Source organism: Anastrepha obliqua, chromosome 3 (genome assembly GCF_027943255.1).
Source record: "Anastrepha obliqua isolate idAnaObli1 chromosome 3, idAnaObli1_1.0, whole genome shotgun sequence".
In the NCBI taxonomy this organism is placed as follows: Eukaryota; Metazoa; Arthropoda; class Insecta; order Diptera; family Tephritidae; genus Anastrepha; species Anastrepha obliqua.
The window spans coordinates 46,919,701-46,934,388 of NC_072894.1; the positions used below are offsets into that span (position 1 = coordinate 46,919,701).

The following is a 14,688-nucleotide window of genomic DNA, read 5'->3' on the forward strand; positions in this document are numbered from 1 at the left end:
CTCTGCCCGGCTGGTTGATGTCCTCGTGAGAGTAAAGGCTGACATCACTGCCATCCAAGAGATGCGATGGACGGGGCAAGGTAAGAAAACCATAGGACCTTGCGACGTCTACTACAGCTGCCATGTAAAGGAGCGCAAATTCGGTGTCGGATTTGTTGTGGGAGAGAGACTTCGTCGCCAAGTACTGTCGTTCACTCCGGTGGACGAGCGTCTCGCAACAATCCGCATCAAAGCCCGTTTTTTCAACATATCGCTAATTTGCGCCCACGCCCTGACGGAAGAGAAGGACGATGCGACCAAAGATTCCTTCTATGAGCGCCTGGAACGTTCCTATGAGCGCTGCCCCCGCCACGACATAAAAGTCGTGCTTGGCGACTTCAACGCCAGGGTGGGCAAGGAGGGAATTTTTGGTCCCACAGTCGGAAAATTCAGCCTGCACAACGAAACATCCGGTAACGGACAGAGGCTGATCGACTTCGCCGGGGCCCGAAACATGGTAGTCTGCAGCACCAGATTCCAGCATAAAAAGATACACCAAGCTACCTGGCTGTCTCCTGATCGAAAAACGCGAAACCAGATCGATCATGTTGTGATAGATGGAAGACACGCTTCTAGTGTATTAGATGTACGCACGATCCGAGGACCCAACATCGACTCGGATCATTACCTTGTTGCAGCCAAGCTGCGCACCCGCCTCTGTGCAGCAAAAAACGTACATCTACCTACGCAAAGAATGTTCGACATCGAAAAGCTGCAATCACAACAGACAGCCAGAAGATTCGCCACTCGACTCTCACTCCTGCTCTCCGAAAGCACTGCCCAACAAATCGGCATGCGCGAGCAATGGAGCCACATTTCTCGTTCCCTACGTACCGCCGCCGAAGAAGAAATCGGATTCCGGCGAGCCCGAAAAAACAATTGGTACGACGAGGAATGTCATGCTGCCGCAGAAAGAAAAGATGCCGCTTATAGAGCCACGCTGCGATCGGGCGCAACGCGAGCCATGTGGGATCGCTACAGAGAGCTGAAAAAGGAAGAGAGACGTATTATCCGAAAGAAGAAACGAGAGGCCGAAATACGTGAGTGCGAAGAGCTTGAGATGCTGGCCAACAGGAACAACGCCCGAAAATTCTACCAGAAAGTTCGGCGGCTTACAGAAGGTTTCAAGACCGGGGCGTTTTCCTGTAAGAACAAAGACGGCGAACTGGTGACTGACGTACAGAGCAATCTTAAATTATGGAGGGAACACTTCTCGAACCTATTAAACAGTGACAGCTGCGCATGTCACAGAGAAAGTGAAGATCCCGATACCCCAATCGTTGACGACGGAATTGTCGTTCCGCTACCCGATCATGACGAGGTGAGAATAGCAATATCACGGCTAAAGAACAACAAAGCCGCGGGCGCCGACGGACTGCCGGCTGAGCTATTCAAACATGGCGGCGAGGAGCTGGTAAGGTGCATGCATCAGCTCCTATGCATAATATGGTCGGATGAAAGCATGCCTGCCGATTGGAATTTAAGTGTGCTCTGCCCAATCCATAAGAAGGGCGATCCTGCAATTTGTGCCAATTACCGCGGGATTAGTCTTCTAAATATCGCCTATAAGGTTCTAGCGAGCGTATTGTGTGAAAGACTGAAGCCCACCGTCAACCAACTGATTGGACCTTATCAGTGTGGCTTCAGACCTGGAAAGTCCACCATCGACCAAATATTCTCAATACGCCAAATCTTGGAAAAGACCCATGAAAGGAGAATCGACACACACCATCTTTTCGTCGACTTCAAAGCTGCATTCGACAGTACGGAAAGGAGTTACCTGTATGCCGCGATGTCTGAATTTGGTATCCCCGCAAAACTAATACGGCTATGTAAGATGACGTTGCTCAACACCAGCAGCGCCGTCAGAATTGGGAAGGACCTCTCCGAGCCGTTTGATACCAAACGAGGTTTCAGACAGGGTGACTCGCTGTCGTGTGACTTCTTTAACCTGATGTTGGAGAGCATTGTACGAGCCGCAGAACTTAATCGCTCAGGCACAATATTTTATAAGAGCGTACAATTGTTGGCGTATGCCGATGATATTGACATCATGGGCCTTAACAACCGCGCTGTTAGTTCTGCCTTCTCCAAACTGGATAAAGAGGCAAAGCGAATGGGTCTGGTGGTGAACGAGGACAAAACGAAGTACCTCCTGTCTTCAAACAAACAGTCGGCGCACTCGCGTATCGGAACCCACGTCACTGTAGACAGTTATAATTTCGAGGTTGTAAAGGACTTCGTCTATTTAGGAACCAGCATTAACACCGATAACAATGTCAGCCTTGAAATCCAACGTAGAATCTCTCTTGCCAACAAGTGCTACTTTGGACTAAGTAGGCAATTGAGTAGTAAAGTCCTCTCTCGACGAACAAAACTAACGCTCTACAAGACTCTCATCATGCCCGTCCTAACGTATGGCGCAGAAGCTTGGACGATGACAACATCCGATGAAGCGACGCTTGGAGTGTTCGAGAGAAAGATTCTGCGTAAGATTTTTGGACCTTTGCACGTTGGCAACGGCGAATATCGCAGACGATGGAACGATGAGCTGTATGAGCTTTACGACGACATAGACATAGCGCAGCGAATAAAGATCCAGCGGCTACGTTGGCTGGGTCATGTCGTCCGAATGGATACAAACGCTCCGGCTTTGAAAGTATTCGATGCGGTACCAGCTGGTGGTAGCAGAGGAAGAGGGCGGCCTCCTCTGCGTTGGAAAGATCAGGTGGAGAAGGACTTGGCTTCACTTGGTGTGTCCAACTGGCGCCGGTTAGCACGAGAAAGAAACGACTGGCGCGCTTTGTTAAACTCGGCCAAAATCGCGTAAGCGGTTATAGCGCCAATTAAGAAGAAGAGATTTTAAGGGTTATAATATACTAGCTTTAACCCGCGGCCCCGCTCGCGTAGGAGTAGTTAATAATTTCATAGAAAATAATTTTTTATTAATATCCATAATATTACAATACCCGGCATCCGTTGCTATGCCTCGTTGAATAAAATCAAAACAACCAATCAGAAAAATATGAAGCAAAATTATTTTTATTAATTTTCTATCGCAAACTGTTTTTGAACTTTGCATTTGGGTCATAGTTGAACAGCTTATGCGGATTATGAAGTCTAGAGTGTGCTATAAATAGTGGGAAATAGGAAAAACTAGGATTTTTTAGATTAAGTTTAAGCAAATATTCAATATTAGTGACGAATGAGAGTGGTGGCGCGGCCTGGGGGCTATGGGAAGGGAGTTCCATCATATAAAAAATGCCTATAACCTTCATTGCCTGAAAATATGAATGTATACAAATTTTTACGTCATTTGGTGTTGTCGTTTCGTAGTGATGCGCGGACAGCATACAGACATTCACCTTTATAGTATAGATGTAGGGTGGTCGCAGAAAAAGGTTTTTCCAACCACCCCACCCAAATTATAGAAAATGGAAAAAATACCCCTGTTTTCAATTTTAAAATAGGTTTATATTTAATGGTGTTGCCAGAGCTTTGAAGTTTCTCATACATTTCACATAGAGAAAATATATTTTGCAGTAAAAACGTTGACAATAAATCTTTCTTTTTCGACAAAGAAATTTTCCTTAAAAGATTTTCTATAAATAACATTCTTATAAAGTTGCCTTGCGAATAACATGTAATTTTTCATTTCCATTAAATGTAGAAATCGAAACTAATTTTCTTTTATATTTAATATAACTCATCAATTTTTAATTTACTATATATAATAAATCTTTAATTTAAACATGCATTGAATTTATTGATAATAATAAGAAAGCAAACGAAAAATATAAGGAGAAAAATGATTATATCATTTGATACCAATTGCTTTGAGGTCAAGTAGAGGATTACTAATTTCTCCACTTAATATTATATTTCGAGACTCTCTCCATCTAAGTTGAGAACACCTGCCTGTTAATATTATATGTTGTTGAGAATTAACGTTGAAAATTTTAAAAAGTTAGTTCACTACTACAAAATTTTCATTGAATTGATATCGATGTAAAAATGTAACGACGCGCTTTTGAAGTAACAGTGATATTAAAGAACTTTTATGAAACGAATATTTACAAGAAAGTAAACTGGATTTAAAAAAGTGGATGCTACTTAAAATGTATCCACAGTTGCTATCTAAAGCAAGCTTGATGTCCACGTCCTGAATGATGTTCGTACTTGTATTTACATGCATACATGCTTTACATATTTTTCTGGCTTATAGATGAAACACCTGCTCCATAAGAGTGCATAATACACGCATACACAAATGCATACATACAGTATGCATGTTCTCGACAAAACCAATACCATCCGCAGCACAAGCCGCTGATTGCGTGAAAAAATTGGAGTGTAAAAACCACATAAAGAGTTTGAATGACTCAAAGAAAAAGAAAAAACCCTGCAACTGCGAGTGGGATAAGTAAGGGACATGTAAATAACCACAATGCGGATTTACTTGCTACACAATTACAACAACAAGAGCTAAGACTATATATGTATATACAGGCGCCTATTTACTCCAACTCGTGTGAAGTAAACGATAAAGTTACCTTCAAATACATATGTACTTTTATACATAAATATGCATGTACATACCCTGCAGTAAAAAGTACTATTTGTGAACTTGAATCTACCAGTTCACTTTTCAACTGAACCAGTTCGTGTTTTATCTTTTTCTCATGTTGGCAAATGGTATTTTTACACGGCGATGTCCTACGGAATGTCAATAGTCCAGCCATGCATTAACAAAATACCAGTTCGTACTAGCCAATCAAAAAATAATCCAATATGTTTCCAAAATGACTAAAATAAGTAAAAATATAAGAAACAACACCAAACATTCTATTATGATACTATTTAAAAACACCCAAATTTATTTTTCTTAAATTTAAATCACGCATTCAAAAATTTATTCAAACTTGCACCGGAGAATATTGATTTTACAGAGAAGCTTCTGTCCTCATTTTGGGGAGGAACAAAACCTGCTTGCCAAATACCCTTCATAAATAAGAGATGGAAAATAAGAGGGTTAGAGCTGAATTAAAATTTGTGCTTGTTTTGTACTTGTTTACTTATTTTAATATCAATCCGATTTCCTATATTACATAAGAACTAATTTTAAGTTTAACCCTTTCAATACGGATTTTTTTAAGGGGGAAAAATATTTAACCATGAAAAGTTATTACTAGTGATCTAAATAGTATGTCCTCTTGAATAAATAAAGAAATTATTTCTAGGAATTGAGAAAATGCCCTGGGAAAACATTGTCCCACCCGTAATGAACAGTGGGGCACACGTGTCCCAATAGTATCCATAAACGTAAACTATTAAATTAAGGACTCGGTGATATCCTTCTTTATTTTCATTTATTGAATTCATTTAGTTCCTTTTACAAGGTAACAAACAGTATTTTGAATCAAAGTTTGTGTATATGAAATTAGCTTGTGTGATATTTAGCAAAACAGGCCTTGCATAAAGGAATATTGCAAGAAGAACATACAGTTTTCGTACATTGCTCTTTTTTCTTATCGGCGCAACTTCTGCAACGACGTCGAGTTGTCTCCTCTATTGGAAGATGCTCTCCAACTCCGGATAAAAATTTTGATCGGTGAGAGGGCCGGCCGCTTGTACTACCACGTTTAACTTTTGCGTATGCCAAAAGCTGTTCTGATAATTCTACGAGAAAGGAAATCAATGGAACCTTTGTATGCCGAGTTTTTTCAAAAATGATCCAAGAATTAGAAACGCAAACCATAAGAAGCTTTTGAAAAACTCTTTTCCACCATTTCCCAGATTTTCTATTTGGATCGTAGAGAGATGAAAATTGATCTGAAAGGTCTACTCCGCCCATATATTTTTTATAAAATGCTATAGCTTCTGGGCATGGAACATCTAATTTCTCTCCTTGTCTATTGGTTCTTTGTACGGTTGTCATCTTATAAGTATGGCAATTGCTGATCAGTAAAACTTCTTTGGTGTCTTGCCATTTACAGACCAAACACCCTTTATTGTTAAATTTGAAGACGTAGGCACCCCTTTTCATTTTTGGTCCATCAGTACTTGGTAATAGCTTCCTATTCTTCATAATGGTGCCTACTAAACCAAACTCCAAAGATTGTGCTAAATGTACGGTAGTAAAAAACCGATCACAGCAAATTACTGCCATTGGATTCGATATTGTTGCACACAATTTTTTTACAACTCGTTCTCCAAGAGTTCCCTCTGCTTGAACCTGTTTCTTCCCAGAATAAATATCAATATCATAGCTGTACGCAGTTATGGAATCACATCTTTCCCAAATTTTAATTCCTCTTTTTATAGGCTTCATTGGGTTGTATTGTTTCAAAGTAGACCTTCCTTTGAATTCCCCAGATCTGGCCCCCTGTGCCTTTTTCTTGTTCCCGAAATTGAAGAGGCCCATAAAAGGATGATGCTACGCTACGATTGACGAGATAAACCCAGCATCGAAAGAGGAGCTGAACAAGATAAAAAAATGACTTTTTGAAGTGCTTCGGAGACTGGTAAAAACGTAGGCGCAAATGCATAATATCTCATGGGGATTACTTTGAAGGGGATAAAATTTATACTATATATATACATTAATGAATAAATAAATAATTTTTGAAAAAACTTAAAATTCGCGATACTTTTTGAACACAATTCGTATATACGAAGCCGCGAATATTGGCAAATAATTCTACAAGAAATATTCCAATATTGACTATTTTCAAATATTTAGATGTCATTGATTTCTTCAATCTTACAAGTATATTAGATATAGAATTTTTATCTCGCTGAGGAAAATTGACATATGGACAGCTCGAGCGCGTCGAATGCGTTATGTTTATGAAAGAAAGTACCCTGTGATCAAAAAGTAAAGTGAAGGTGATGTTGACTATTTTCTTCGATTGCCAAGGCGTAGTGTACCTTGAGTATCTTCCATCGGGCCAGACAGTCAATAAAGAATACTATTTATCCGTTTTGGGGCGTTTGAGAGATCCTGTACGTCGCAAACAGCCGAAAATGTGGGCAAACAATTCTTAAATTTTGGATGATGATAACGCACCATCGCACTGAGCCCAAACCGTGCTGGATTATTTTACCAAACACCAAGAAAAAAACATCGTGCAAGCACCGTATTCACCTGACATGGTCCCGTGCGATTTTTTTTTTTTGCCAAGTTGAAGTTACCACTTCGTGGAAGAAGATTTCAGTCGATAGAGGAGATCAGCGTACCAGGGGTGCATGGAGCACTGGGTTAATCGTTGGCACATGTGTATTCTTTTAGACGGGTCATATTTTGAAGTAATTAGATAAAATACATTTGACTGAAATTTAACTCAGTTTTGTTTTATTTAAACATTCCCCGTACTTTCTGATCATAGGTTACTTTGCAGCTAGAAATATGAGCAGAGAACTAATGAATGAATTTGTTTTCTTTGTGTTATACAATATTTTGACTGTTCAGTGCCGTTGCGACTACAATAATCATAGCCGCTACGACTGCTCCAAAAAATGTTTCTTGTTCTTGTTACTTGTCGCAAGACTTAGAATTTTAGCGTTGAACGACATACGCATGTAGAGGAATAAAGAGTGCAATTTTATGCTCATACTTGTAATACCTACATCTGTGTACACTAATAAGCTTTGTTTTGCTGGGAGCTCAGAATAGAAAAATCTATGTACATTGCCCCAAAATTCATATGATATATGTATATACATATGTACATACGTAAACGCATACCGTTTAGATGAGAATTATTTCTTTGCTTTTGTTAGCAAGGAATTCAATAATTTGTCTACATATTTACACTTGAATTCTTGTATGAAGATATTCATATGAGCTGTGTTGTGAGGCGGGTAATTAACATTGACAAATTGTAGCCGCGTTTTGTTAGCATTTGATATTTAACATGAACCTTCTCTATTAAATCAATTTTCTATGCTTACACTAAAGTAAGTCCTACAAAAACAAACAAACAAATTCTTTAGAAAACGAATAAAGAAACAAAAGTTAAGGTAGATACTCATTTTAGAAATAAGTTAATGCTAATTGAATATATTTTTTAGTTAATGAAATTAATACTATTGTAGTTAAATATTGGATTCACGTATTTTATGTATTCACTTGCTGCGAGAATTTTTTCGCGAATAGGCAGAATATAAAATTGATTACAGTGCTTGCAAAAAACTTCCTAAGTCGTTTAAAAAATGATGAATATTACATTGAAAGGTATGTAGGTGTGTCATAATTATTTGTTTTGTCGTTTTAACGCTTAAACTGAGCTATTGTAACAATATTAGTCTTACTTTCTCTAATCTTATTGACTTGTCATGCGAAACTACGTATAAAATGAACAATTTTCATGAAAATAATTAATTATTTGATAGACTTGTATCCAAGTTTTTTTTTTCAATTGGTACATATGTATATTCATCAGCATCCACTTATACATGATGCTTTCATTACGATGCATTTTAATGAGTCTAAAGACGAGCCTTAAATTTCCTTACAAAAATGAGCTACATAGTTCTAGAAAAACTGTGACTATTGGTATTATTATTGTAAATGGCAAGCTAATATGATTCCTTCTATTAAATACCGGTATCTGCGCAAGAATGTGGCTTGCAACTTTGGCTTTTCCCTGCAGGGTATGTGAATATGTGTGTGTATATATGTACATATATTTTTGTCAGCACTTACCCAGGATTCATTGTTATGAATATGGAACATGTGGGATCCAAACGCAGTAATGTGTCCTCAAAGAAAAATTTAACCACCTTCCGGCCAATGGCTCGTTGAATGGTTAGAATTTGTTGCGCCACCACTGATAGCACTTCTAATTCAATACGATTGAACTCATCGAAACAAGCCCAGGCGCCAGATTGTGCTAAGCCCTGAAAAAAAGAGGGAAAACAACATGAAAAAACAATGCATACCGACAAAACAAAGAGTTAGTCAAAGGAAGGATGCTAAAAAATAACAATGAAAATGGCAATATATGTATACAAACATAAATGTACATACATGGCAACTACATATAAACACATACAATGCACAAACAAACTTAAGTAAGGAGATAAAAGGCACGGAAGAAAACAACTACGATTATTGAGACGTATTAGAGTTGGTGCAAGAGTTTAGCAACGCATATGCTTCCATGTCTACAGGCAAATATGGCGTATGGAAATGCACTTATAGCAAATTGAAAGCTGTGCAAAGAGCGTGAGGCAAAATAAGCAAATTCACGCATATTGGCCTAGCAGCATGTAAATGCATTGAGCTACGTCAACAAAATATTTATACATATACATACATACATATTTATACACTTACAGCTATGCAGACAAGCAGAAACTACGATTGTATGACAATATCATCAACTCAAGAATGGACCCTGAAATAATATAATCGCATAACAACATGGGAGCACTCCATAATTCCGACTTGAAATATCCCGGCAAGACATAATCCAGACAGTTTTTAAAAACCTAGGCAATAAACCTAGGACATGATAGGACTTAAAACAGGGATACAAAAATTCCGACTGGACGAAATGCAAATAATACAATAGCCAAATATGGAAAAATATCGGCAACTCTAAATTTGATAAGACGCAGTACAGAAAAAATTCGTGCCGAAAAAATGCGACAGATGTATTTACATACATACATATATATGTTCTTATACGAGGTGTGTTCAAATAGTGTCGCGAATTTTGAATTTTCGCAGGTTACGTATATTCGAATTTCGATTTTTTTGTAGCGATATTTTGGTACTCATGCTTACGAGTTCGGCCATTTTGAATGTTCAGTTAATTGTTGACAGCTGCTTTGCTTGCACGTGTTTCGACTAGTCTTCGATTTTTACCTATTCAAAAAGATGGATCAAAGAACCTATATCAAATTTTGTGTGAAAAACGAAATTAAGTGCGCGGATGCATTCCGAATGCCGGACGCCCGAGCACTTCAACAACTGACGAAAAAATTGATGAAGTGAAGGAAATGGTATTGGCCAATCGTCGAATCACCGTTAGATAAGTTGCTGAAGACCTAGACATATCGATTGGCTCGTGCCATTCAATTTTTTTCAATGATTTGGGTATAAGACGAATCGCCGCAAAATTCGTACCAAAACTGCTCAATTTCGACCAAAAGCAGCATTGCATGAACATTGCTATTGAGATGTTGGACTCTGTCCGCGACGACCCAAATTTGCTCCAAAGGGTCATAACTGGTGACGAATCGTGGGTTTATGGTTATGATGTGGAAACCAAAGCTCAATCATCTCAATGGAAGCTGTCGCACGAACCAAGACCGAAAAAAGCGTGCCAAGTTCGGTCGAATGTAAAAGTTTTGCTTACCGTGTTCTTCGGTTGCAAGGGCCTTGTGCATCAAGAGTGCTTGCCCCAGTGTAAAACGGTCAATAAAGAATATTACCTGAAAGTTATGCGTAATTTGCGCGAAGCAATCCGCCAGAAAATTTATGGAGTAACAAAAATTGGCTCCTGCATCTCGATAAAGCCCCTGCTCACACATCGTTGCTTGTGCGCGACTTTTTGACCGAACACAACACTCCAATGATACCACAGCCACCGTATTCCCCAAGATCTGGCCCCCTGTGACTTTTTCTTGTTCCCGAAACTGAAGAGGCCTATGAAAGGACGAAGCTACGCTACAATTGACGAGATACGATTGACGAGAAAGACGGCATCGAAGGAGGAGCTGAACAAGATAAAAAAAATTATTCTTTGAAGTGCTTCGAAGATTGGAAAAGACGTTGGCACAAGTGTCTCATGGAGATTACTTTGAAGGGGACAAAATTTAATATCTATTTTGTCCCCTTCAAATAATATAAATAAATAAATAATTTAAAAAAAAAAAAATAAAAAATTCGCGATATTTTTTGAACACATTTGGTTATACGGTAAATTTTTAATCAATTATTCTTTGCATGATTCTCTTATTGCACCAACTGTTACAGCAACGGCAAATAACATTTTTCGAATCGTTTAAAGTTAGTGAATTGCACTACAGAACTGCGAACAAGCAATTTGGAAATTCCTCATGTCGTAACCAGCAAACCAATTTAAGGAATTTTAGGTAAGTTTTCTCTTTTCCAAAACGTAAGTTACCGTTCCAGAGTAACAATTTGGGCCACTAACATTAATACTGAAATGAAGCGCGTACATCGTACATACATACATACATACTATACATATGTATGCGCAACATTTGAGCATGCTGCAGAAATGCATACATGTCTACATACACACATACACTGGTAGAAAATATAATAGTAGCAAATATTTTCAAGTAATTTTTGACATTCTTTTTTTGACTGCGGATATTTTGTGCCTGGTTTGAACATTTAACTATTAACGCAAATTAAAAAAATAAAAGCGTCTTTTTCAAATATTCTACAGCATGATAAAATTCCGTCGAGTTTAAGAAGCCTTCCCTAGAAAAGGAAATAGAAGCAAAAAGTCTTGCCACTATAAATTAGTGTTGAAAATAAATATGATTACATATGGAGAATTTTTTTAGTATTTCGAAGCACCTCCTGCTTCTTTTGTGACTTCTTCACGTCTTCGAAGCGAATTTACTAAATTTCTACTCTTATCCGAAGAAATAAGGTACCAACACTTTTGAACTTGGTTTCAAATTTCTTCCCTATTTGTGGCCTTTCGGGCTATTCGGGCCTTTCAATTACATGTATTTTTCAGTTCTGTCTAAAGATGATCAAATGGGTTTAAGTCAAGAAGCTGCGACGGTCATTCTAAAACATTCACTTTTTCTTTTTTGAACCAATTCTTTTGATGAACGCTTGTCTTGTATAAACTTATCTTGTATAAACTCTCGTATTGGAGGTGTTTATGCATAGGCAAGCATATTCGGATCCAATATTCTCACTCTACACATTTCCACCCGAGAATGTTAATGCATTAATTAATTAATACATACATTAATTAATTAATACATACATACATTAATTAATGCATTAACATTCTCTGTTTCCACAGCATACATTTTATCTTTTATCTAAAATATTAGACTTTACTCTTTCCTCCCAAAGTCATCCTTACACCATTACTGATTTCCGAACGTCCTTTACTTTTTTTCGTATATCTAGAATCAAATGGTGTACTTGTGGGCCGCCGAATATTTTGTCTTCCGGCAGATCCAAGCATATGGTGAGATATTTTCTTGTAAATTGAAACCTTTTTGTTTTGTTCTCTAAACTGAACAACGGTACTCCACTGCTGCACTGAGCTTTAGCTATTTGATGAAAAAAAAAATTCATTTTGCTTTAACGCATGATTTTTTTGTTTCCTTTCCCAGAATTGTACATTTTTTTCCAGCTTTTGGTACGTTATGAAAAGCATTAAACACTTTTTCTATGAATACCTATTTATTAATTCTGCGTCCATCGTTCTTCCTTATTTTCTTTAATTTTTCATTAATCTGCCTCTTTCCTCCGGGCAATACCCGGCCTATTTTGCTTATTTTATTCAATGCATCGTAGGCTGAAAAATCCCGGGTCTAACACATAGATGGCACTCATTTTAATGCAATCACCTCTTCTTCAGTTAGTATTAACTTTAAGAAGAAAGCTGTTAAAATTTAGTGATATTCCATTCATAAGTTCGTGAGTTATTGGGCTAAGATTGACGAACCTTTAATTTTTTTCAAAAATGCATGCTCCCATGCTTACCGGTACGAAATTTCGCTCAGATGAAGAAGTCATCGTTGATTCTGAAACCTATTTGCTGGCAAAAGATAAATCGTTCTACAAAAGTGGTAGGTACTAAAATGTTAGAGCGGCGCGGGAATATTTGCGTCGTTCTTGATGAAAATTACGTTGACGAATATAGCACGTTGACGAATATAGCAAATTTTTTTTCCATTCGAAAAAATGGATTGCACTGATGCTATTATAACATCCGACAGTGTACATTAAACTATATTTGAACGCTTGCTTTTATTCATATCCAAAGTACTCTTGTTTTGTGAGTTAACCAAATATTTGGTAGTTGATTTCACCTTTGCATATTCCTCGCCCTAGCAATTGCAGTTAGCTTCGGTTATGTATATACATACATATTTAGTATTTTTATATTTATGCCTTTCTCTTCCCTCTATTGCAATTTTTATGCAAGTGTATCGAATACTTTTGAACCATTTAGTTTTGATAATTGAAATTTGCTTTATTTTATTTTGCTTTATTTTTATTTTTTATTGTTGTTTTAATTTTCCTGGGATTTTTCTGTCTTTTAGTCATTCTTTTACTCTTCGGAAGATTGTACGTTTTTGCTTGTGTGAAATTTGCCGGGCTGCTTTTGTATGTTTTAGACAGTATTTCCTTCCAGTTTCTATTATAATACATTTAATATCATGCCAGCAGTTTTGTTTACAATTTTTTCCTTTTAATTTGTTGCAGCATTGGGTGTGAAATTTTTCGTAGTTTTTGTTTTGTTTTATGGATTTGAGTGCAACGGCGCCAAAATATTCAATATGATCGTTGGACTTGGGTTGAAGTTAATTGCTTACCAAAATAAACTTTTGTTGGTACGAAAATAATAAAAAATCAAAGCTTTCAGTGAACTTTGATTCTTTAGAACATTTAATCTAAGTGTTATTTAGTATTCTGCGATAAAGATTATACAACCCATATTAAACCTTTGAGAAAAAGTGGCTATAATTTATAAAAAATATTGCACGGAAACAAATAATAAAATAATAAAAATATGAAAAATATTTTGACATACCAAAGCATTCAAGTCATTTGCATTTCTTTAACTAAAACCATCTCCGCCTTTCAAATTTATTTCATTAACTTACAAACCTCGTGAAGGTAAAATTTTGAACTAACAAAAGCAAGCAAAAATAAAAATACAAAAACAAAACAAATGCTTCTCTCAGCTGTCAAGAAAGTGCTTTACATACATATCTATTTTCGGCATCGTTTGCTAAGATGATTTTATATACCGTTACCTCGCTGAGTTGTTGCACACGCGCCAGTCATCAATCAATCATAAAGTGGTCTTAAGAGTGAGACAAAAATACCTAGAAAACTGACACCATTTGAGGTGACTCAGTCGGTTAATTATAATCACACAATAGGAAAATTGTGCGACAATTATCAGAAATGTTTTATTCAACTCGACAGACCTTTTATAACATAATCGTCCAAAAAATGAAAATAGTTTGGAGCAAAAATGTGCAAGTGGAAGACCACGGAATATATGTATCTGATCGCGCCAAAGGTGTTTTGTTGAGAAAAGTAGCCGCAAACCCTCAGATTTCGAAAAAAACCTTGTTGGTGAGTTTAGAGTCGAAGTTTCGCATAAAAAGTCCACCAAATTTTGCAAAAGCATAATTATACTTCACGGGTTTCTCGAAAGAAGCCTTTAGCCCTCTGCCCAGCACATTGAAAAGCGGTTACCTTTCGCTAGAGGCAGATAGCTACGGGATGATGTGATATTCTGCGATGAGACTAAAATCATGCTGTATTACAATGATGGATCCAATAGAGTGTGGATACAGCCATTTAAAGCACTAGAAGGGCGGAATACTATACCCACAGTGAAAATTGGCAAACTTTCAGTCATGGTGTGATATACATATCCAACAAAGGACTGAGCG

The 14,688-nt window shown here is 37.4% G+C and overlaps 1 protein-coding gene across 1 annotated transcript in view; it reads right to left on the reverse strand.

Annotated features, from left to right (window-relative positions):
• The window catches only part of LOC129240668 (dynein axonemal heavy chain 3-like), a 319,983-nt gene that overhangs the window by 201,343 nt on the left and 103,952 nt on the right, over positions 1–14,688 (reverse strand). The window contains exon 31 of the mRNA XM_054876599.1: positions 8,747–8,940. Coding sequence (XP_054732574.1) covers positions 8,747–8,940 — 194 coding nt within the window. The remainder of the gene's footprint in view (positions 1–8,746; positions 8,941–14,688) is intronic.